The sequence below is a fragment of the Nannobrachium achirus genome (genome assembly GCF_963921795.1).
Source record: "Nannobrachium achirus genome assembly, chromosome: 12".
Classification (NCBI taxonomy): domain Eukaryota; kingdom Metazoa; phylum Chordata; class Actinopteri; order Myctophiformes; family Myctophidae; genus Nannobrachium; species Nannobrachium achirus.
In genome coordinates, this window is record NC_137832.1 from 48,119,627 (window position 1) to 48,141,488 (window position 21,862).

Consider the following 21,862-nt stretch of genomic DNA (forward strand, 5'->3'; position numbering starts at 1 on the left):
GTGCATGCTGTGGTTATTTAAGGAGACATGGGAGGGATGGGGCGACATAACGGTCCTACCACGCACGCGGTACACGCTCCGTTAGATGGAGGATGCTGCGTTTAAAGGGGTCAGCATGTCAGTGTGTCGACACAACTTTTTACTATTTTTAAAAAGACATTTAATAAACTATCGGATTTGCATAGGCTACAGACCTGCAAAGGGTCCACTTTAGTTCCATTTGAGTTAAATTATAACACTTTAATTTAACTCAGCGTGCATTTTGGTTCAATGTATTTGATTAACATTTCATTTGACTTGGGTAGGCTACAAATGGAACCAATATGTTAAAATATAAAAATGAATAAACCTCCCATGAATGATGCAGCTGAATCATGTGCACCAGCCATAGCTCATGAAGTTCCCATACAGAGAAAATACTACAGTAGTCTAATATCCTGTCCATGTGATTTCAGGCATGTCAGGCATGTGTTGCAAATTCATTCATTCATTCATAAGCCCCTCTCTGGTGTGCACATTGAAAGATCAAAACTGCCAATAGCCTATCCATATTACACATAATATTTACTAATATTTATGCCATCATCCTAGTAAATAATTGACAAATTGCAATTATTAAGGGGATTATTCTGATTAAGATTAAATATTTGGCACCCATGGATTATAACGTTTGTCCTAATAAGGTCAAATAGAAATAGGCCCACACATAAAAGTAGCCTATACATATATAAATGTGAGGCATTATTATACGGTTGTGTTTTATTATTATTATTGATGATAAGTGCCTTGAAGCGGTGACATCAGCTATTAGGACGTAAAATCCCCAGTGTTAATTGAACTAAAATGTTGAACCTCAGGGTGTACTACTAAAATGGACCCTAGACGGGTCCATTCGGTTCCACTCTGGTGTGGGGGGAGTCAAATGACCACTGAGGGTTTGAGGGTGTGTTGCTTGCTCTGTGTTTTTCTACACACCCAGAAACCCTCCCAGTTCAGTCACCAAAACGAGGCTCTCCTCGCCTGAACGACTTCATTCTCCGTACGGTAGGAAGGGGGAGTGGAGCGCTGCTGTCAACCCGCCCCACAGCCGCTGCTTCTCCGCTACTGCCTGGGTCGCTTCTTCCCCCTTTTTTAAACCGATCCGCACACCACCGGCTGTCTGAATGAAACCGACGAGTATTATCATCTTATCTGGAAACAAGACAAGTGCCAACAACATTTCTGTCTCGGAGGGTCGAGATCATTTCAAAGCGAACGCCTAAATGACTTTCTGAGAACCGACAAGACTGACACGAATCTACAAATCAAGCCGGGCGACCGTTGGAGAACAACTACCTACACACCGCAGCCTCCCTCCCCGAGAAAAGGATTGATTGAAGTCTTAAACAAGCAGTGTAATTGTTTTTTTTGTTAGCCATTTCTGGGGACTTTGAAGTTGCTTAGTATTTTTTTAGGTTTTAAATTAAAAGATGACTCGGAGATCGTGTGCCATTTACGCCACCGGGATCGTGTGTGCTCACCTCCTGATCGTGGGGATCGCCCTGGTGGTCGCCCAGGTCTTCCAGACCATGATAAACGAACGCTTAAAAAAGGTCAGTTTTGATATATCATTTATTATTACACTGCTGTTTGAACCGGCAAAACCAATGTGTGGTTTTATTTAGGCTCTGCCCCACCGTTGTGTTTTCTGCATGTGTTTGTTTTAATAGTGCAGTCGTTTTCAACTTTTTGTCCATGTCAAGGTCCATTATTATTTGGCATTCAAGAGCCACGGACCACCTTTTGGTGAGATTTAGCCTCTCAGACCCAAAACTATTTAGTTATCGTTGGGCACTTGTCCATGACCATTCCATGCTGTATTGATGTTGTATCATACCATAGGAGAGATAACACCAACAGGCAAACGTTGACTAAAATAACACATTTCCTACCTTCTCTAATTGTGTAGACTGAAGTAATGCAGTAAATTCAAAATGCAGATGTTTAACGTTGGTGGCAGGTGGAAGGAAGCAAGAGATAACTATCTATAAGGGTCCATTTGGTTACCAACTCTCCCATCATTTAGCGGGGGACCACCCTCATTGGTGGTCCCCGGACCACTGGTTTATAGTGTAAGAGGAGCAAGGGTCATTATTTTAAAACGAGTGACTCGACTGGAACACGTTCCTTCCACCTTCCTCCAATAAGCTGTTAAATGCTGCCTCTGCAGTGTCAATCACAACGCATTTTTCATTCTATACAAGGTCATTTCAGTGTGTTAAGTTACACATAATGTATATGATAGCCTATATATGGCTTCAAGGTCGACCACGATTCATTTGTTTTTGATGCATTTCAGTAATAGAGCCCACAATAAGCAGCTTTATATGTTGAAAACCGTTTCTACATCCATGGATGAATCCCCCCTACCACCCACCCACCACCCACTGTCCCAGAGCTAACTTAAAAGCCTCCTGTACCCCTTTTGCTCTGTACTATAGTCCGTCCGATGGTATTGCTTGCCGAACAGATCACTGAGACCAGATAGACATCAGTCGAGTATTATTACTAGAAATGAATGTATTTTTCTCCTCAAGAAATAACTACACTGTGTCTGCTTCCTCATCACAGAGTGTGACACTGTGACAGAGTGGAGTGTGGCACAGCCCTCTTGACAACTTGATGTCAGACGTGGTGACTGCAAATTACAGTAGCATCGGGTTAGAATAACAGCATTGTGATGTTGTGATGATGATGACTTGAGTCTGAGTCAGTGAACATTCCTGCCTGCACTGGCACTTTCATTAGTGGTAGTAGTAAGTAGAGGGGTGGGGGGGGGGGGTCTGTCTGAGTAAAAGGAGGGGTGGGGGAAGGGAGTGACTAACTAGGCAGGGAGTCCCCCCTTCTAGTAGTAGTCTAGTAGTTGTTGTTGGTATCACACACTTTGTTTTTAAATAGTTGGCATAATAGTCACCAACGGTGAAATCCTCAGTCGTTGTGTACGAAATGGGTCCATTTGGTCCCATTCGTACACGCCCAAATGGACCCGTTACGGGTCCATTTGGTCCCATTCGTAAACGCTCAAAGAGTTACACAAATGACTGATGATTCTCACAAATGGTGCCACTGTATCACTTCGGTTGTCCCTCTCAAAAAGGAAAATGTGTGTGAAACAATTTGAGCTGGAATGTTTGACATGTACACTCTAAACCCAGTACTGGACACAGACCCCCAAACAGCTGCCTTCGCTGACTGCGGGGTTTCTCTCTCGCCTGACTTTAAATTTAGGTGTGAGGGCGCATTATTGCCATTCTGAGTTATGACGGCATCTCCGAGCAAGGAAACCGGAGAGTTCAGCAAAAGAGGGGGACAGAGTTTGACATGACTGAGAAATTGGCTGGGGAGTTAATCCTCTCTTTTTTTTCTCCCCCTCCTCACTCTTTCTGGTGAATTAGGAGGTTGAATTAGGAGGTCTAATTCAAAGGACATGTTAAACTAACTCCCCAAAAAACACTCCTGACTCTGTTGTTGATGCGACCGACCGCAATAATGTACTCTAGCCTAGTTGTGAATGACAACTTAAAAGAACTCCTACCTACACATCTGGTGAGTGGGTGTGTAGGAGGGGAGGATGGTCAGAAACATGTTGGAATTTGACAGATTTCTTGGCCCTGGAGGCAGGAGTTCTTTGCCTCAAAGCCTTGTGTTGTTGACGAACCTTTCACAGTGCTAACACACATGCCTCTGAGTCTGAGCCCCTCCCCACATTTTGAGAGAACACACCTCTCAAGATGATGATTGATGGTGGATTGAGAAACATTTGCGCCTTCACCAGAAAACAGCATGCAGGTTTTCACACATAAAACAGCCCCATTCTTTTGAAGGAATAGGATAAATGTGTTTTTAAACTTAGTGTTTGGTGTATTTTTAAAACAAGGCACTAAAATAAAAAATTGGGTCACACACACTTCTCTCTTTCCAGGCGCAGAGCTGTTGTGCAAAACTTCATCATAACACACCTACCTATGGACACAAACCGTTTTAGTAGATTGGTGAACTTCCCTCTCTCACTTGCATGTCTTTAGTTATCACGGACCAAGTTTTTAAACATTCATCTAGAAGATAAATGCTCTCTGTATGATGTTGATTCATCATCGTGAAGGCCTTTAACAGACCTTTCTCTCTCCAAGGTCGGTTAATAGGAATTCATCGGATCTGTGTGGGCCGACATTGGGTGTTATCAAAAGCTTCAGCCCCAGCCGTGACGAGATGCTTGTTTCAAAAGGGGACTCGGGTCACGGTTTATTTTAAAAGCCAGAATTGCGCAAGTTAAATGACTTACGCTAGTTTGATCTAATAATCTGCCTATGCAAGTGCTTTGTAAGTGCGCTGACTGTGAATGACAGTCACATGCTCGAGTTGGGTTGTCCTGCGGTTGCATTATATGGCTTCACATTTAGGTTTGCTCACATTAATGATTATGACTCGGCCTGCAGGTTTCTTCTATATGCAATATCGCTCACCAATGAATAATCGTCACTCTGTTTTTTTTTTACTTCAGTTCAGTCACAGGGTGGACAAAGTCAATGATGTAGGCCAAATGTCTTTTCATTGCCACAGAAGGATCTAAGACCTCAGCCACCTCCTAGTTGCAAAAACATAAAGCCTGAATTCTACTTGGCTGTGTATGTATGTAGCACACCGAAAATACCTGATCTACAATGTCACTAGGCATTCCAACGTGTTGTGTGAGCTTGTAGATCTGCTATCTTTGGTATACAATACCAGCACTCAACTGAGAAGGCTTAATCCCTTGTTGTATATTAACACTGTGCTATTCCGGTTATTCAAACACCAAAGTTAATTTTGCTGTGATAAGTTCTCTGGACAAGATAATGTTAACATATATTTTTGATTCATGAAGTTTTGAAGGGCATGTTTAACACATTGCGGTGCTCGTTGAACTACTGAACATGGCTCTAGTCTGTTTTCTGTATGAACACAGCAGGGCGTAGAGCTTCCGTAACCTCGGTACCTTGCGTGATCTTGCCTTTTGTTTTCCTTCCATGATGCATTGGAGGAGATTACTGTATTACGGTATATATCTGGTTCCGCCCCTCAGGTGGTCTACTCTACAGTATCCATGGGATTTTGTGATGTGGCAAAATGAGAGGATGAAACCGGGATGTCCTAAAGCAAACAGGAAGCATTGGTTTGGCGTTCTTGTGCGCCACACCTTAACCTGCATCCTCTCCTTCCCAGCGAGTCCCCTGGGACCTCAAACAAGAATGAATGGCCCTTTTATCAAGTGCACCTCGCTTTATACCGGGGACATAAGTCTCTCCAAGATCTAACCATGAAAAAGACATGAGTGGAAGTGGGTCATTTCTCACTCCAAAAATACCTTCTTGAATGGGAAGGTTTGTCGTGAGTGTTGCTATTTTCCAAGAGGCAGTTAGTCCTGTGGCATCATGTTTTAACAGACCAAAAACGTAACTCCACATACTGTACTGTTACTGTAGGCCCTGTGGCTCTACTTCTAAATGCTCCCCCCCAAAAAAATCAAAGTTCAGTTACAGTATTATGACATCCATGTCTTGCTTCATTCAAAGTGAATGTTGTCAGAGCAGCTTTCAGTGGCAGTTGAACTGTGTGGTTTAAAGGTTGCTGTTCAGACACGAAAACCCCTACCTCAGACTCATATTTGAAACTTAAAGCTTAGCTAGCTTAATTTTTTGCTAATGGTCCCCACACCTTTTCCACAGCTGAGGTTTCGCTTAAAAGATAGATTTGCTGCGCTTTTGTGGAGGGTAGGATGATCTGTCGATATCTCAAAACTCATCTGCGATTGTGATGACTAATGCTGTACTGATGCAAGTGCTGTGTTGTTTCTTTACAGCATCAAACACTGATCCATTGTGTGTGTGTGTGTGTGTGTGTTTGTGTATTCGGGGTGTGGGGGCCCTGATTGGCTTACAGGAGCCGATGATGTATAAGATTCTCTCTGCTTTGCTGAGGTCAAATTCTTCGAATGCAGTTTTTGCTATTGCTTTCTGCTACCAAACACCCCTTCACCACCCCCGCTCCTACACCCTGGGGTGTCAGGCAACACCCCGGTGCAGTAATTGCCCAACATTGCTTGCTTTGCACAAACTGAACAACATTTCTTTTTTTAAATGGCATAACTACAAGCTCACAAAGTGCTGCATGGCGACGCATAATGAGCTTGTAGATCTTCTATTTTTACAGGTTTAACACTAGTAAGACCAAATACAAAACAAGGCTTAAGCGTCCTTTCCCCTCAAGAATGTCTGGACAGAATGGGATGCTGTCATTTCATTGCATTGCGTTACTCTGAACATGTCTTTGCTTTTGTGATGGATCTGTTTTATAGGAAATCACTCTGACGGAGAAGAGCCAAGTGTTTGAGGGCTGGAAGAACCCACCCCCTCCAGTTTACATGGAGTATTACTTCTTCAACGTGACCAATCCAGAGGTGTTCTTAGCCGGTGGGAAGGCGGCGGTCAAGCAGATCGGGCCCTACACATACAGGTACAGTGCGCTTGGCTGAGCGCACACACGTCCACATACAGAAACTAGAAATAATAATAGTGGTAATACAAGCTCACAGCGCGTCATCTTGACGCATTGTGAGCCTGTAGATCGCTATTTTTGTATGCTACCACCATCAATATAGGGGGTTACGTGATAAATCAGACTACTCGATTTAATCAATTATAAACAATCCATTCAAATTGATTTGTGTCTATATGTTGATATATAACAAATACAAAAACATCTTCTAGATTATTCGATCAATCTACTTGAGTAAGAGCCAATACAACTTGAGCAAGTCGTTGTTTCGATATATCTTCGGTTAATTGCCCAACCCTAACAGAGACACAGCTGTGTTGTGGCTGCTGACTTTTGCAGCCACAGCTGAGGCCAAAGATGATTTTTGTACATGTTGCTCATCTTGGATCACTGTGGGCTGTTTTGTGTGTGAAATGAAAACAAAAAGACATCTGTACATACTCATCAAACCTGACCTCCCGCTACCTTCTCCACCCCAGGGAATACAGGCCGAGGGAGAACGTGACATGGCTAGAGAACGGCACGAAGCTTTTCGCCCTGAACCCCAAAAGCTTCGTCTTTGTCCCAGAGAAGTCATGCGGCGACCCCGAGGTTGACCTCCTCAGGACGGTCAACATTCCCTTCGTGGTAAGACGTTTGTTTCTGCATTGTGTTGTATTGCAATGTCGCTGCGGCCACTTAAACAGAAGTCAGGCAACAGGCCTGTGCGGCATGTGATGGAAAGTGTGTTCCGCTAACGTCTGTGACCTTTCTTGGACGCTCAGACAGTTTAGTATTATAGAAAGCACTAAACCATCCTCTCAAGGTTTTTTATTGATGTTCTGATAACTCTGAGGCGAGAGCGAGACCAGGGGATCCAAACATTTTCCATGCCAAGGACCAACAAATGGTCATAGCCTTGTGCTGCAGCCCGCCATTATGAAAATACTTCAAAGAAAATAGACAATCTACAAGCTCACACACAGCACGTCATAGTGTGACATGTTGTGAGCTTGTACGTGTATTTTCACTATTTTTGAAAATGTTTGACAATAACATACTCTAGAATGTGATTTTAGACTACTCCTGTGTATCTCTACTCTTGCCTGTATCTGTGTTTGATGCCTACTGCAGTGCCGCTATGTCACCTGGATATTCCTCAGGATTAAGGTCTATCAATCACTATTATACTAAGGCATTCCACCTAACCAATCTTTTCCTGTTTTACTCTCCCTTTTCCCCCTCTTGTCTCTTCTCCCCTTCTCGCTCCCAGGCTGTGATGAACGAGCTGAATTCGTACTCCTTCGTGCTGCGTACCTTTGTGTCCATCTGGATGAACAGCCTGGGCATTGAGATCTTCATGACCAAGACCGTCCACGAGGTGCTGTGGGGCTTCAAGGACCCCCTGCTGTCTAAGATCCATAACATGAGGCCCGAAGTGGATGACCATTTCGGCCTGATGTGGAAGGTGAGGAGTCCAGTATTTATCTAGGGAAATGCAACGTTAGTAAAATGTAAAACCTGGGTGTGTTAATTCCTGACAGTTAACTCTTAAGGAGTTAAATTAATTATTTGGATCTTAATTGTGAACCATCATGGACCCTTGAGCTTTCCTGAATATCTCTATAGAGAAGAGAAACCACCATTGCATACATATAATCTTGTATGTTTTTTTTTTACCTCAGGGAACAAAGGCTATAGTCAAGTCCAAGTTCATGCTGTTAGTCATGGAATAGCCTTGCATAGCCAGACGGTCGGAGATCTCCGCCTCCTGAAAACGTCTGGGGAAATCTAAGTTCAATGTATGGGCTAAAAGTAACTGGGTGGGAAAAATGTGACTTTAAAAAATAGCTACATCGTAGAACCAATGCAAAGACTTTAGAGTGGTCCTTTATTACAGGAACGGTGATATGATTTCCCCAGACATGTCCTATCTTCTGGCTAGGGCTGTCGCTATCATGACATTTTACTTGACGATTAATTGTCTCAGAATTTAGCCTGGTAAACCTGAAAACGTTTGAAAGCGTATGACAGATTTTCAACATGGAAATGATTATGACGATTATGCAAAAATGAATACAATTCTCCAATTTTTGTGATCAGGCAATTGTGTGATAATTTATTAGAGGCCTAGTACATCTGGCTATTTGGTGAGAGATCATGTGATGCCTCGTGAGCCTTGCTTAGGAGAAGTGAGATTGGCCTCATCATGCTGATGGAAAAACTTTCTTCCTGTTGTGTAAGCCAGTGACAAAATGACAGCTTGTTTAGACTATCACATTACCCCCACCTTGCACCGTCAATAGACCGAAACTGACTGATCAGCTACAGTTACTGCTCACCACCATTTCCTGATCATTTGCTTGGTTTAGGGGTCAATGCTAGAGCAGTTACACTGAATCTCGTGTCTCGCCAGGGGTCAATGCTACAGCAGTCACACCGAATCTCGTGTCTCTTGTCTCCTTTCCATAGAAAAACGGAACTCACGAAGGAGAGTTTGTCTTCTACACTGGCGAGCAGAACTACATGGATTATGGCAAGATTGACACGTGGAACGGCATGAGGTAGACAGCCTGCCGTGTCTCCCTGCTTTCTCATTTAAATCATTGTTTATTTTTTTCAGTTTTTTTTTTAAACGTTATGGTCTCAGGGCTAGAAATCTGTCCTTGGTTTCGACCCCGCCACATGGTATTATTTCATTGGTGTCGGGTAACAGTAACTAAGTGCAGTGGTGGAAAGTAACAAAGTACTGTACAATCTGAGGTACTTTTATTTCCAATACTTTAACTTCTACTCCACTACATCTCAGAGGCAAATATTTTACTTTTACTCCACTACAATTATTTGAAAACTAGCATTTCCTTGTTTGCCTGACTCGCCCGAAGTCAAAATCCAAGGCAGACATGACTTTTGTGTGTGTGGTTGTATGATTTTATTTTTCTGGTAGAACAGGATTTCAAAATGAGCGCATGAATATTAAATTGCACTTTACAGTGGGAACAGTTCAGCCTGGTTTATACTTTGTCGTGAGCCAGTGTCCCTCACTGAAAGTAGACCAACTACACGCTCTGCAACGTGTTGTGTTGTGTAATTCATATCTGCAGTAACTATAACTAAGTACAATATTTGAGTTGTAGTGGAGTAGAAGTAAAAGTATTCGTAATTGGAAATACTAGTAAAGTACAAATACCTCAAAACTCTACTTAAGTACAGTACTTAAGTAAATGTACTACTGTTAGTTACTCTATACACCACTGCGTATCAAGCATAACAACACTGTCACACCAAGCCTTGACATTGCTTGTTTTCCCCCCCATCAACAGGGAGATGACGTGGTGGTCTTCAAACCAGAGCAACATGATCAACGGTACCGACGGCGCCGTCTTCCACCCGCTGATATCCAGGAACGAGCTGCTGTACATCTTTGCTGCTGACCTGTGCAGGTGCGCACGTGGGCTTTCTTATCTCTCTTTAACCGTGCACATGCACACACATTTGTTTACAGTCAAAGCAGTCAGGAAGGGCCGGGCGCTTTATGTGTTTCCCCTTATGAGTGTCGTGGAACAAGGAAGGAAGCTTGGAAACGATGGCACTGTCCAAGGCATTATGGGGCTCGCCTCGAGGTCAGATTGTAGCATACCTCAAGGGTCTAATGGTGATTAAAGAGAGAGCTTCTTGGAACTCAGATTAACTGGAATCCCCATGCATGGGAGGGTTTTAGAGGAAGGCAATCTTTCAGAAGCCTCGGCCCGCTCGACACGAGGCGTGTCCACAGTACCTAAAGGAAGTAGTCATCTCACAAAAATGTTCCCTGAAACACGAGCACCAGCTGGGATGGAGGAATGCTGCAGTTTGTGTTTAGATAAACAAAATAAGCTGCTTAAAAGACAAGTTGACGCATATTACATTATACATAATATTACATACAACGCAGCCACTGACGCATCCTCCCTGTTCCCTCCTCAGGTCCATCCATCTGGGCTATGTGAAAGACGTGGAGGTGAAGGGCATCCAGGCGTACCGCTACGCTCCCCCGGAGGACGTGCTGCAGAGCCCCACAGACAACCCCGCCAACGAGGGCTTCTGTGTGCCGGCCGGTGACTGCCTGGGCACCGGCGTGCTCAAAGTCAGCGTCTGCCGAGAAGGTTAGTTGGGGGTGGGGGGTCAGCCCGCGTTGACCAGTAGGCTAACTCAGTGGTTTTCAAAGTGGTGTCCTTGAGGGGATTCCAGAGGTGTCCCCCAACTAACTTAATTACTTAGTTAATATAGCATCAAATTCAGTTTAACCATACTTGCCCATCTGAGATTGTAGATCTGCTATTTTGGAAAAAATCTTTGAAAATTGTTATTGAGAGTGGAAAAAGAGAAAATAATCTTAGCTTATGGGGATCCCTGTCACAGTGAGTTTTCAAATGAGGGTCTCTGGCCAAACACATCTCAGTTTGTAGGTACTTCACGTTACAATGTTTGAGAACCACTGTCCTAACTTACCCCATAACCTAGATTCCTCCTTCCCCCCCCTAATGGTCCACTGCACCCATTCATTATTCAGTTTTAGGCGCTCAACAATCCCAGCATTGTATCACATGTTGCCACTGTTTGAACTAGCCCGATTTTTTATTTTTGCTCAATACACGGTTCAATAATTAACTATAGATGGGAGCTATTGAAGTGTTTTATTGCAGGAAATGAGTGCAAGTATGAGTGTTGTGGCTATATAATCTCTCTCGCTTCACGTTCTAAGGCTTGTAAAGAAATAAATCACTTTGAATCGCTCAGCCAGTAGCTAACAATATCACAATCCGATGGCACAAGTGTATACTCATCGGGTGTACGTACATCTATGCCCATTGGGCAAACACCGCGATCAACATTTTGCACAAAAATACACAGAAGACATAGACTTAGGCTGAAAATCAGCAACATTTCCCTTTAATGTGCGTCGAGGCTCTTCCAGCTCCTCCTGGCCTTAAGTGAACAAGGCCGAGGTCATTAGCCTTCAGAAACACCCTTGGGGCAGCCGTGCTTATCAGAATGTTGTCTGTCCACCACTTCCTCTATACCTCCTGTGTCTAGCACTGTATTAGTTTCACCCTGACATACTCTTGCTATCAGTTGATCTATATCAGGTAGTAATATCTCTGCGTGATCCACTATACGATGAAGCAGATTATCGTTATCTTGTGTTGTCTTTGATGTTTTATTCTCGTCGGCCTTCTGTTTATCCCAAAACGACATTTGACTGGCGATTGTTCACTAATTGACTCTTGTGTTGTTTTGTTTCTACCAGGTGCTCCTATCGTGGTGTCCTTCCCCCACTTCTATCAAGCCGACCCCAAATACATCAACGCCGTTGAAGGGATGAACCCCAACAAGGAGGAGCACGAGACCTACCTGGACCTTCAGCCGGTATGACCTAAGGGCGGATTCATGCCTTGGTATCATTCGATCTCAAGTATTTATGACCCTACAGATAACTAGGTCTATAGGACAGCATGGAACACAACATAAACCTCATGCTCTGTTTGTTTACAGCTGCGACTTATCTGAGTGACAGTAAATCACTTATCGTGAACAAGGTTGTGTCCTTGATGACTCAGGCTAATGTTTTCATTTCAGGATTATTGCTACATCCTCGTTTTTGTGTACTTTGCGTGGTTAACCACTTAAAACACTATATACTTTGCGGTACATCCAATAACTTAAATATAAATAGCCTATCTGCGGTGAGCTGGGCCATTTTTGCTGAATGTTTACCTATTTTCACTGAATCTTCTGACAAGCCCAGAATAGGAACACCAGGGTTTACGTAGTCCAAAGTGGAAAGACTTTGAATGCCTGCTCTTTGTGTGCCTCTCCAGACCACTGGGGTTCCCATCCGTGCCTGTAAGAGAGCCCAGCTCAACATCATCCTGAAACGAGTGCAAGGCTTCCCGTAAGTTCAACTCTGACCCACATCACTGTCGCTGCACATGCTTCCCGTCGCGGCCTCACGTTGAGCCTCGCAACGCTTGCTGACCTCTCTCTCTCTCCCTCTGCCCCAACAGTAAAACAAAGTACATCAACGAGACCATTTTCCCCATAATGTTCGTCAATGAGGTAGGCAAAACATTTAGGATTGCATAGATGTAGCAGATGACACATAGCACGTATTTTCAGTTTGGGAAGAATGTTTTAGAATATTAATTATTGAATGAATATGGCTACGTTAATTGAAAACTGTGTATTTGCAACTGTGCTCTTTTTTTAAATGTTTAGTCTTCACACAGATTGAACTGAAATGAATTGAAGCACACACTTGTTAATGTAGCCTATTCCTCATAACAGTATTTGATTTTTATCTGACACTGTTATGCCTGATGATGCTTGCAACACGCCGCATCGCAAGGTGTTGTGTGCTCATAGATTGGCTAATTCTGGTGCTCAACACTGATGTACGACATGTATAAATTAAGCTTAGGCCTTTGACACTCAAAACGGGCATGTCGTATGACAAAAATCACACACTGTATTTTCAAGTGAAAGAAGTGTTGATGCGAGAGTACAGTGCGTAATTTCGTTGTTGTTCGGACTACTAAGTATAAATTAGCCTTAAGTGAACAAGCGGATCGATAACCCAGTCTCCTCCTCCCCCTCTAGACGGCGACCATCGACGATGAGTCAGCGTCTCAGATGAAGACCATGCTGTTAATCGTCACGCTGGTGTCCAACTTCCCCCTGCTCATCGTGTTCATGGGGCTCATCCTCCTCTTCGTCCTTGTCATCCTGGTCTGCCGGAACAGACAGAAGAAGGTAAGAACCCCCCTCTCCCCCCCAGTTAGCCAGGGACCTCTGCTTCTGTACTCAGCTAGCAGCCCCCTTAGGAGACTCCCACCAAACCCAGCTTAGAATGAATCTGCACCATTATCTTAGGACACTGAGGGCCCTATTTTGAACCAGGTCATATGCCTTATGCCTTAACTTCTTTACCTTTTTTTCACTATTTTGAAAAACATTTTTAAATACTTCAAATGCTGATCTACATCTGCACGTTGTGAACTTGCAGATCAGCTATTTGAAATATTTAAAAAACAAAAACAAAATAGTAAAAAAAGGCAAAGAAGTTAAGGCATAAGGTATAAGACCTGGTTCAAAATAGGGCCCTGAATGTTTGAGAACCTATCCCCCCCCACCCAGTATAGTGTGTGTGTGTGTGTGTGTGTGTGTGTGTGTGTGTGTGTGTGTGTGTGTGTGTGTGTGTGTGTGTGTGTGTGTGTGTGTGTGTGTGTGTGTGTGTGTGTGTGTGTGTGTGTGTGTGTGTGTGTGTGTGTGTGTGTGTGTGTGTGTGTGTGTGTGTGTGTGTGTGTGTCTGTCTCAGCCCCACCAGAGTAGATCCCAGTGTGGTGTTTTTTGCGTTACTGATACCCTAGTGCACAGTAATACGTTGGAACTTTCATCACAGCGAATGCTCTAGTCCACTGTTTCCCAAACAGTGGGTCGGGATCCATTTGTGGGTCACGGATGAAAAACCTTAAAAAAATATATAAATCCCCCCCAAAATTCAAAAAATAGCCTACTTCATTAATTAAATTAAATACTAATTCAAACATTTTTCAATAGAATGTCATAAATAAATGAAAGAAAATCTAAAAGATTCCATGAATTAGAAAAGTTTTAGGGATAGGTTAAACATTTTAAGAAGTAGTGAAAATGGCCGATCTACAAGCTCAACAACGCGTCGCGATGCAAGCTTGTAGATCTGCTATTTTCACTCATTTGGGTCCCGGGGGAGACATAAAATGTCTCTTTTGGGTCTCAAGCTAAAACGTTTGGGAACCACTGCTCTAGTCAGTGTTCATTTGGAGGGTTTGACTGGGTTCTTCCATGGACAGCCGTTCCTGCTTTAACAAAGTAACTGCTTTCAACCTGCCGTCCCTGTTTGTGGACATCTTGTCAATTGTCATTACTCGCAAACATTTTCAAAAACAGTGGAAATGGCAGATCTACAAGCCTGCAACATGTTGCAAGCTTTTAGATCTATATATATATATATATATATATATATTAGCTGTTTTTTAAATGTCCACCTACTGTATACATACGATATGCCTGAAATAGGGACACCAGGTTGAAAGTGGTTAACTCGCGCTGGTGAAAGGTTGTAAATAATCTCAGGCTACTTGCATGTTAGCTAACACGACGCATGACCGCATGTTGCTTTTTCTTTAATTTCTTTCTCTGGGTCAAATGATATTCGTTGCTTCTGAAATATTTTCTAACCAGTGCAAACCCGCTATCTCCAGGAACGGCTCGCTTCTCCTTTTTTCCAGACCGTCAGCTTATAAACTTAGATGAGCATGCATGCTCCCCAGCCACACAAAGTGCATTGTCCTCTAGTTACTCCCCTCAGAATGTACAGCGTGCCTTTTGCACTTTATCTGTGTTTGCCCTGGGGTTAGTCGATCTGACCCTCCCATGGATTCCCTGCCCATAGATTAGAATACTCCAGGTCATTAACTTGTCTAAATAGAACCTGTAACATATCTACATTATAGGCCAGCATAACTTGCACAATGTCTAGGGCGATTGTGAAAAATTGCAGATATATGAGCTTGTAGATCTGCTATTTTTGAAAAAGTCTTTGAATATATTTTACCCGATTCTATAAATGTCTTTTAAATCTTTCAAGGGTATTTGAAAAACCCATGTTTCTACGTCAGTGGTTCTCAAACCTTTTCATGTAATTGGCCACTGACCCCCGTCTTGAAATATTATGTATCATAATATTTTCGTGATTTTTCAAAAATAGCAGATCTACAAGCTCGCAGTGAGCTTGTATATCTGCTATTTTTCAATAGCTAAAATATAAAATAATTCCAGGTCTAAATGGGTTAACTTGTCTAAATAGAACCTGTAACATATACTGTATGTACATTATAGGCCAGCATAGAACGATTGTTTTTCATTGCAGCTCAGCAGTGAGAGAATGTTAACCTTTATGCTCAGTTTCACTATGTGAGGAAGTGTTGTACTGTAGTAACCATGCACTGATTTTAATTTTCAGTAACCCCCCCTTTTTTTCCTTTTCTGTTTTAGAATGAAGTAAATCGTATTGATTTTACTGAAGCTTTTTCTTTTACTGTAAGTCTTCATTTTTGCCTTGTTTGCTGTTCTTTTTTAATTTGTTATCCACCTTTGCTTGACAGTGATTATAATTTTTAATTATCTTTCTTTCATGGGATATAATGTTTCTTTTGTACCCTCACCTCATAGTGATGTTTTGGTCTCTGTCTCGTTTAAGTTGGGATGCTAATATTAAATATTGTGGTGGTGTCCTGCATATTTACACCAACATGGTTGGTTAATTTTCAACATTCATTAGTGGAAAGATGTTTATCACTAGATGTTTATTAGTGTGTTTCCCATTTGCTGTGGTGTTGAGTGAAAAGCCCGATCTTTATCATTCTTCCTACGACGGAGTCACATGCTTTTTTCTTTTGGATCGGGCCATTTTTCCGGTGCGTGACTCTTATATCGTAGGATGAAGCATAAACCGGGCGTAAGTGGAATGCGTTGCATTCGGTATTGTTTGTCCGCTAACATCTTGTCTTCCCTCCCTGTCCATCCACCCATCTCCTATCCATCTCCTCCTCGGTTCAGACGGCCAAGGACGACACGGCGTACACGCAGGTCAGCGACAAGCCAGAGGAGGCGACGGAGAGCACCACCACCCACAGCAGCCAGCCCCTGCGGAACGGCTCCTACATCGCCATGTCTCCAGTGGAGGCTCAGAAGTGTTGATGGAAGCTGCCGGCGGGCCCCGCAGGCTAGCTGGAACTCAGGAAGGGGGTTGAGAGGAGACCACCAGGGGGACTACTACAACAACACTTCCACCAGGGGTGGGGGATGCACACGGCCACCTAAAGATGCTTTTTTTGTTTGTTTGTTTCGTTTTGTTTTTGTTCTTTTCGTCCCCGCTTCGGCTGGGTGGGACACAAACCCCAGTAAATGTTCTATCACTGGAGACATTGTTCCTCTCATTGAGCCCCTTGATGACTGTCATTCTCTCTCTATACTACCTGCTGAGCATGGCCCTTACTGCCTGCCGTACTGCAACAACACAACCAACCCCCCCCAACACACTATCTCTTCCTTTGTCTCCGTCCTGGCCGACCCCAACGCCGGTGGTGATGGGACTCCGGGACGGGTGTGGCGGCCAGGACAAGCCTTTTTCTGGGTAACTTCTTCTGCTCCTCTGAGGGGAATACGTAGGTAGCACTAGGTTGTGGCGGCCGCTCGTAGAGGCGTTGCGTTCCTCAAGGGCGGACGCTCAGCCAGAACCAATAGGGCTCAAAGAGGGTTGACCGGTTTGCCTTTACCCGTCGTGGTGGCCGGGTCGCCCTCTGAACTTAAAGCCAACAGATACAAAGCCCATGCTCCTTAAAGCTGAACCTGTGCGACAAGTATTTTTGTTCCCCTCCTCGAGGCTGAGCTTGACCGGCTCAGAGTGTAAAAAAAAAAGGAAGAAAAGAAAATTTTGCTAACAAAACAGTGTACTTACCATATCCTTTTTTAAGAAAAACAGAAGAAAAAAGAGAAAATAGACTGAGCCAAACTATTTATAGCATTTTTGCCTTTTTTTCTAAAAAATGGTGCACACATGCCACTTGGTATCCCGATATCAGAGTTGATGAACGCGAGAGCGTGCTTATCTTTAACACTGCAAGTGTCCTGTTTTCCTGGACAAGGGGCAACTATCTTTCTCGATGCAGGCACAGTTTATTATGACACCTGAACTACTAGTGATGTTGACCCTCCACACACAAGTCTTTGTGATTATTTTTTTGTTCCCTCCCTTTTCCAGAGCACTAGTTAGAATATTTAGATATTTGAAGTCTTTAACATTTCAAAAAAACACCAGTTACGGTATTAGCTAGCTAGCTGTAGAAATGTCACCATAGCTCGAGGTAGCATCCACACAAACACGCAAAACTTACAAGGGAGACTTGAACCTTATTTCTGCCTTACAACATTTCAGTGTGTCCTCTTTGTTCATATGTTAAAAAAAAAAAGACGCTGGAACCGTTTTGTCACTGTTGTACATTTATGTGATGGGGAAATGTTGGGCTACCTCCTGACCAGAATCCAGCAAGTAGTCCGCCTAAGTGTGCTGACGACACTAAACAATGGTTCTTCAAAGTGGGGTCCAGAGACCCCTCAGTGTTCCTTGAGGAGGATTCCACTTCCAAATGGCCCCTTACAGGTCCGTAACTCTTTGAGAGTATACAAATGGAATCATCTGTACACACTCAGAGAGTTATGGGTATCCTTGTCAAGTTAAAAAAAAAGAACGGAGAGCCACTGCACTAGAACCTGGTGTCCACCACTGTCGTATGTCTACACTACAAGAGAAAGCACAATTTGGACTGCTATAGAACCAGTCCTAAGTAGACTACCAGGTCTTTTTTTCACCCCTACTATGAAGACAGATTATCCTTTCAAATACACCTGCAAGTGCTGTGAATTTTTGAAAGTGGATTTATTCATTAGAAACGTTTTTTAAGGGGTGGGGCAGCATGTACACCGATCAAATGCTGTGCATGCAACAACGCCAACATAATTCACCCTGTTTGCATAGGAGCTGTTAAGAGGCCTCCTCCAGTCAAATGCAGCACTTGAATCCCATTTTTTGTTCTTGCGTCGAACGGAGGTTCTTTTTTTTATTTTTTATTCTGCTGTCGGGTCACGGTGTGTCATGTGACGACGAAAAGCCTTTGGCAGTTGCCCATGGAAATTCATTTAAGGCCATATTACTGTCAACATGGGGAACCGTCACCCCCTGCACTTTTCCCCTGAAAATGTGCCCAGTTCATTTTCTTGAATTCCTAGTTTCATTTCAATGCAAGTGGTCCTTGTGTATATTTCAGCTGTTTGGCACAGTCTTTAGAGTTATGGCTGTGGTCAGTGGTGTAAAAAGAGGGACACACAACAAATCGGCGCTCAAGAATTTGTGTTACTTTCGTTCCAGAACGGTGGAGTGTCTTGTTCCTAATGAACTTTTGTTTTGTTTGTATTTGTTATTGCTGCTAATGTTTGCCATAACACATGGACTTGTATTTGTCTATGGATATTTACCATAATGTGCTAATATTCGGTGTGAGGTGGCGGTGCCACAGAAGCCTCCAGTGTTCCTGTGGCGCTCCAACCCGTATGCACCTGTGAATATCTTGAGCGCAGGATACAAAGCCCAAAGCTTGCTGCCATGTATTGGAATTAGCGGTTAACTGTAGCTAGTAAACATTTCATAATACCGTATAAGTTATCACGCTTATAACCACGCATCTGTCAGCAGTTGATAATCTGACCGTTGTATTTGTTCCTCTGGGTTATGATTGGATTATTTAACTGGACAGTGTGATGGATGGTCTACACAGTAAAAGCACTCAAAGACGTATACAAATGAAACCAAATTGTTTCCATTTGTATACTTGTAAGGGTTTAATGAACACTAAATACTGTGTAGTCCGAAACAAATGAAGGAGAGCTAATAATCTTTTTTTTGTTTTTGTTTTTGCCATTCAGGGTTTGTGCCAGTAGTCAGTCTGTCGGGCAAGGGATTCTAGGTATATCCAGTTTAAATCTGCGGTAGTGATTGCGATACGAGAACCTCGGTTCACAGTAGGCCTTATTTTATCCTACCAATATCCAAGCAATCGCAAGCCTTGTGCAACCTCTACTGTACCTGCATAATCACAGTATACGACGTTACGTTAACCGCCGTAGTATTGACTTGAATCTGAAAGACCTTAATCCTGGGAGCCCTTCTTTTTTTTCGGAGCATGTGTGTGCTTGTACAGTTGTCTGTTTAAACAGTGGCACACACCTCTCTGTCTGACTCACTATACACTGACCTTTGAGTACAATCCATCTAGTCCATTGGATCGTCCCATGTTTGACCAAAGATAACCTGCATAGATCTGTCCCGGCAGCCATGTTTACTCTTTATTGCCGATAAAACGGCCATGCCGCCAACCATCGCCGCCGCCTACCTTATTAATCGTGCCACGACCCCTAAGTGCAGTATTTGCAACGGTGTTGTGTGCGTGTGTGTATGTATGTGTGCGTGCGTGTGTTGTGCTTTCTTCTTTTTTTTCCTAACAAGGCAAAAAAAGGTTTTACAAATATTTGGTTGTCATATCAGAAACTATTGATGGATATTGTTTCTTTTTTCGCATGGTCCGAGAAGATGGAAAAATTATTAATATGTGGCTCTTTGTGAGCAAAAAATCTCTCAGTATTATGTATTGATAAAGCAATACAAACTTATGTAAAATATGGAATTGTGGATTGTTTTGTAATCAGCCACACAATATTTAAGTATATTTTCTGTTTTTTTCCTCTATTTGTATGTTTGTTAGTTTATTTGTGGTCCAGTTTCATTTCTCTTTTTAGTGCAGTTTAAACGTTTTGTAATGTTCCAACAACAGGGGTCAAAGCACATTTCAGTTATTATTTGTTTGTCATTTTCCAAATATTTGAAATGAAGAAAAGTCTAAAAGATGGACCAGTACAGAATCACATTGTAGGCTAACTACCAGAGCAACCGTAACAACCCTTAAATGTCTGTAGGAGGATTTCTGGATGGTTGGGAAAACGGTGTATTTGTGTGCCATGGGAACATGTAGTGTAAACTAATGCACTGTTGTTGTTGTTTTTTTGTTTTGTTTTTTTGTCATACTGGAGTGACTTTACTGGAAGGCTGATTATCTGTTCAGATGTGAATTGGGAGATTGCCTCAGTGCCAACAAGACGCCTGATTTGGACTTTGTTTGCGTGCCACGGCGCTTGCCGAAAATGGCCGATCTTACAAGCTCACGGCTTGTAGGTCTGTTGTTTTTGAGTTAGTATAAAAGTTAGTAGTGTGAATCGGGCTTTAGATAGGCATAAGGGAAATACACATGCAGTCTAACCCATGTAGATGAATGACGCTTTCCTTCAGGGAATGAACACTAGTACCGTAACATCCTTCTCCATTTCCAACATTCGCTCCTCTGGTGTTGCAGCAGCGTTAAGCCAACCTCTGCGTCTTCCAACACCTACAAGACGTTTTCCTATTGAGATATTAGATTATTTTTTGCTGCTGAAAATGACAATCCCCTTTGTCATGTTAGGTGCAAAAATTATTGCAAAGTAATTTTTCATTTTTAGTTTTGATAATTTACTCTGCACACACGTTTCTACTGTGCTTTTTGTAAACATTTTTAGTGTATTTGCAAAAAATAAATAAAGTTGCAACAGATGCAAAGTTCTTCACGTGGTGTCTGCTGTCATTTTACTTCCCTCTGTTTCTGAGATATTCTAGCATTAAAGGTGATTGATTGACTGCAAGACTTTATTAGAAGTTTGCATAGGAAAAGGAAGAAAAGAACATTTTGCTAACAAAACAGTGTACTTACCATACCAAAATAAACCATATACATTTTTATAAGAAAAACAGAAGAAAAAAGAGAAAATAGACTGAGCCAAACTATTTATATAGTCAGGGGATATCTTCAGAAATAGTGTCATATCCGGGAATAAATTCCTTACAAAAAAGAATCTTCACCAGAATTTATTTTGCACAAAAAACATTCCTTGGGCTAAAAAAAAAGGCCTCAGCTATGGTTTAGTAATTAGTCATCACTTTTCACAGATTTTTATGCGAGCCCCTTCACCCCAAGGAATGTTTTTTGTGCAAAACAAATGCTTGCAATGGATTCAGAATCATGAAAAACACCTAGTTTGACCCCTCACATTCTGCTTAAATCATATTTATTTTGGTGTGTTTTATCCTGTATAGTTAAGTTAATGGGACCCCAACTTTCAGCAGCTGTCACGGATTCTCCTTGGGAAACTCAATTTCAGTCTTTGTGGGATGTGTTACTATATACCTTTACAAACACATTGGTGAAGAACATTTTTGGTAAGGAATTTATTCCAGGACTTTTTAAGATATCCCCCAACTATATATAATTTTTGCCTTTAAAAAAAAATGGTGCACACATGCCATTTGGTATCCCGATATCAGATGAACGCGAGAGCGTGCTTATCTTTAACACTGCAAGTGTCCTGTTTTCCTGGACAAGGGGCAACTATCTTTCTCGATGCAGGCACAGTTTATTATGACACCTGAACTACTAGTGTATTTGCAAAAAAAAGTTGCAACAGATGCAAAGTTCTTCACGTGGTGTCTGTCATTTTACTTCCCTCTGTTTCTATGAGATTCTAGCATTAAAGGTGATTTATCCATTGACTGCAAGACTATTAGAAGTTTGCATAGGAAAAGGTACAG

The 21,862-nt window shown here is 42.5% G+C and overlaps 1 protein-coding gene across 2 annotated transcripts; it reads left to right on the forward strand.

Moving 5' to 3' along the window:
* The first annotated feature begins 1,009 nt into the window (after positions 1 to 1,009).
* scarb2a (scavenger receptor class B, member 2a) lies at positions 1,010 to 20,844 on the forward strand. Of its 2 annotated transcripts, XM_080739658.1 has the most exons (13): positions 1,010 to 1,592; positions 6,374 to 6,531; positions 7,053 to 7,200; positions 7,826 to 8,020; positions 9,025 to 9,116; positions 9,876 to 9,995; positions 10,519 to 10,697; positions 11,843 to 11,961; positions 12,414 to 12,487; positions 12,600 to 12,651; positions 13,192 to 13,344; positions 15,628 to 15,672; positions 16,192 to 20,844. In XM_080739658.1, exons 1-13 carry the CDS (start codon positions 1,470 to 1,472, stop codon positions 16,330 to 16,332), a joined length of 1,599 nt encoding a protein of 532 aa, XP_080595784.1. In that variant the 5' UTR covers positions 1,010 to 1,469; the 3' UTR covers positions 16,333 to 20,844. The 2 variants fall into 2 exon arrangements, with proteins under 2 accessions (XP_080595784.1, XP_080595785.1); XM_080739659.1 differs by lacking the exon at positions 15,628 to 15,672.
* The last annotated feature ends 1,018 nt before the right edge of the window (positions 20,845 to 21,862 follow it).

Bases quoted from the DNA above. Each gene is read 5' to 3' on its own strand.
- scarb2a (XM_080739658.1), top strand. From the start codon at position 1,470: ATGACTCGGAGATCGTGTGCCATTTACGCCACCGGGATCGTGTGTGCT. The intron at 9,117-9,875 runs GTAGACAGCCTG...CCCCATCAACAG, and splicing joins GACACGTGGAACGGCATGAG to GGAGATGACGTGGTGGTCTT. The intron at 12,652-13,191 runs GTAGGCAAAACA...CTCCCCCTCTAG, and splicing joins CCATAATGTTCGTCAATGAG to ACGGCGACCATCGACGATGA.